The sequence below is a fragment of the Sipha flava genome, unplaced genomic scaffold (assembly GCF_003268045.1).
Source record: "Sipha flava isolate LNK unplaced genomic scaffold, YSA_version1 19316_pilon_pilon, whole genome shotgun sequence".
Lineage (NCBI taxonomy): Eukaryota > Metazoa > Arthropoda > Insecta > Hemiptera > Aphididae > Sipha > Sipha flava.
In genome coordinates this window covers 1-3,315 of record NW_020272736.1, presented here as the reverse complement: position 1 = coordinate 3,315, position 3,315 = coordinate 1, and the positions used below count along the sequence as shown (strand labels likewise).

The 3,315-nt window shown below is 36.4% G+C and overlaps 1 protein-coding gene across 1 annotated transcript; it reads right to left on the bottom strand.

The window, feature by feature from the left end:
• Positions 1 to 1,035: 1,035 nt before the first annotated feature.
• On the bottom strand, positions 1,036 to 3,267 carry LOC112681608 (zinc finger MYM-type protein 1-like; the record flags this gene model as incomplete). The annotated part of the gene is given in 2 exon segments (XM_025551855.1): positions 1,036 to 2,156; positions 2,200 to 3,267. Coding segments are annotated over 2 exon segments (2,189 nt in total), but the record flags the coding sequence as incomplete, so codon positions are not given.
• Between the last annotated feature and the right edge of the window lie 48 nt (positions 3,268 to 3,315).

The following is a 3,315-nucleotide window of genomic DNA, read 5'->3' as shown; positions in this document are numbered from 1 at the left end:
CGTCGGGTACCCGTCCGGTGCTATGGAAAAGGGGGGCTTGTGGGGGGGCTGACATGGATTGTCTACCTATCCGGTCCCACTGTTGGTCCTCCCTAGTCCGTTTGTGTGAGGGCTGCGGTTGGTGCGTCGGTTCGGTCTGCTCGGATCTCGATGCCGGTATGCCGAGTTCGATGCGTCTGATGCTCTCCGCAATCCGACGGCTGTCGTCGAAATGGCGGGTCAGACAGTCCTCGAGAATCGACAACCGTGTTTCGAGTGACGGTTGTTTCGAACTATCACGTGCGGATTGACGAATTGCTTTTATTTGTTCGTGTGCGGTCTGAATGGTGTCAGTCGCATACGAACTCGCGTTAAAGTCGAGTAAGTTCGAGTGTGAGGTGCCCGGGTCGCTTTGAGCTACGGGGTTGTGGTGTCCTTGCGGATTACCGACCGCCCTTCTTTCGCTCAGCGCAAGGTCCTGGGTGCCTTGCTCGTCATCACTTAGTGCCTCGGTCGCACTCGACGATTTTATTGAAAATCGGATACGACCGGGCTCGACGTTTTGCGACAAAAAAAATTCGTTTAATCGCGTTTCCAAGTCCGCCTTGGTGCCAGTGGAGGATAGCCCGCGCGTCTCACATTCGTAACGCAGTTCCTTCAACGTCATTTGATTCAACGCTTTTCCCGACATAGTGTAGTGTAGCGGAAAAAGTCGTTACTCGGAAAGGTTTCGAAGTGTTAATACGTGCGCGAGCGTATCGTGTATTGTGTACGTGTGAGTGTGTGTGCGTGTTTGATTCTTTTTCCTATTAACCTACGTCAGTGGCGTGGCGAACTACTTTTTGACCAGGGGCCAAATACAGAATACCTACCCACCCACCCACCTCAAATTAATATTTACACCTAAATTCGAATGCCAAGGGTGATTTTATATTATATATAAAAAAAACATTTTTATACGTCATGTACAGTATTAAAATATAACAGTAATGTTTAAAATTTAATATAATATATTACATTTATCCATACATAAAATGTTTGACAAATAATATTTAATTATTTAAAAAGTAATGACTTCTTCATTAAATCACTTGTTAATGCTAACTTATCTATTGCTTCATCAATGTTAATAGAATTGGTCAAATCTTTTTCACATGATATCAAAATAAGACTTTCTAACCTACTTTGTGCCATTGTTGACCGGAGTCTAGTTTTAATAAGTTTGAGTTTTGAAAATGACCGTTCACAAGAAACGGAAGTTGTTGGAATGGTACACAAATGTTTATATAGAAGGTATAAATTCGGGAAAGCTGTAATTAAGTCAAATGAATTAAGTAGTTGGAGCAATTGGAGTGGTGTTGTTTTCTTAGAACGGTTTATGTTGGTGTCTTGACTTTCATTTTCATGATTTTCATCAGAATCATCTTCATATTCATTATTGTTGATAAAATTAATGTCATCAGTGTAATTGTGAACTTTATCTGGGTTAATTTGAGATTGAAATTCTAAAAAACTTTTAGAAAATACAGTATATTCAATGCGTAGTGCATCTTGATTAATCTGAGGAATCCATATTTTCAAAGAATTAAACATATCGTCAGGACATGGTTTTCCTTGATTGGCATTCATTAATCTATCATGTGTTAAAAAAGACAAGTCTTTAAGAATATCGTTTGATTTTTCAAATCGTGTTGTTATTGACATTATTATTTTATCAATGACTAGAAAATATACTTTAGATTTGAAATTATCTACTGGATTTGAAATTATTTCATCTTCAGAGATTTCATCAAACATTCTTTTTCGTTTTCTAAGCCTTATTTCAGGAAGTTGTGTTTCGTCAAGTTCATTATCGATTGCAAATTGTTTAGCATTTTGTAATACTTCATGTGCTCCTTCAGTTGTTCGTAAGTTGGTTAGTTGCTGTTTTACAGAATCGACCATGACTAAGGCTTGCATAAAATCAATCGCTGGAGATTGGAGGTATTTAGATAATGGTGTTGTAATCTCAAAAATTGTTTTCGTTAAAAACATTATCGACACAAATGAGAAAGATGTAATATTTTTGAATAAAGTGGTTGCTAATGAGCCTGTTGATCGGTCGCTTATATTTGAGAGGTCTTCTAATGTATTCAAAATGGCTTTGTACTTTTCAAAAACCACTTCTATTACCACTTCTATGTGATGTCCATCGAGTGGTAGAAAAGTTTTTCATTCGACGAGCACGCTCATGTGGGTATAATGTTTTTTGGTGTTCCATAAATAATGCTGTTCTTTTACGTGCTGCCATAAACTCTTTTAATGATTGAATATAACCAAAAAAGTTTCTAGTTTCTGTACAAGAATCACATGTGTCAACAATTGTTAAATTCAGAGTATGAGCAAAGCACCATATATATACTGCTCGAGGATTGTGCTCTTGAATTAATGTTCTAAGTCCTGAGTATTGCCCTTGCATAACAGCAGCACCATCGTACGATTGAGCACATAATTGATTTTTCCAGTCCAAGCCATATTTTTCACAAATATCACAAAATAAGTTAAACATTCCTTTTCCGGTTGAGTCAGTTGCTATTTTTAAAGCAACTAACCTCTCTTCTACCATCCCTTGATCATTAACAAAACGCAATACTAATGAAAATTGTTCCAAGTTGGATATATCCGTGGTTGTATCTATCATAATAGAAAATACTTGAGCACTTTTAACACTTTTTAAAATTTTTGAACGAATCAGCTCACCAAGAATACAAATCATTGTATTTTGACTTACATTCGATAAAAATGTCAGACGATTGTGGTTTTTTGAATCTTCAATTTTTCTAAGATGACATGAGAGCAACGCATGGTGTTTTGACAATAGTTTTAACATCTCTAGAAAATTTCCCTTATTTAAAGAAGTTAAACTCTCATCATGCCCTCGAAATGGTATATTTTGCCGAGCAAGATAAATTATAGTTTCAAATATAATTTTAACAACTTCTCTGTTTTCGGCAACATAAGCGTTAGATGATTCTAAAATCAGTCCAACGTCTACCCGTTGATTTGAATTATACATAGATTTTCTTAAAACCGCTTGTAAATGATCAGATGACGTTTCATGGCATAAAATTCTTCTAGAAATATGTTTCCAATCATTTATTCCATCTTTAGCTAAAGGATTTTTCTTAGCTGTTGATGTTCCAAATAGTTTACATGCAATACAATACACTTTATCAACGGATGGAGAATATGACATCCACATACGTTTAACCAGTGATCCATATTGAAGTTTCTTGAAGTAGTGCTCATAATGAAATGATCTCAGTCTTTCTCCTTGCATTCTTTTTGGGAATTGTT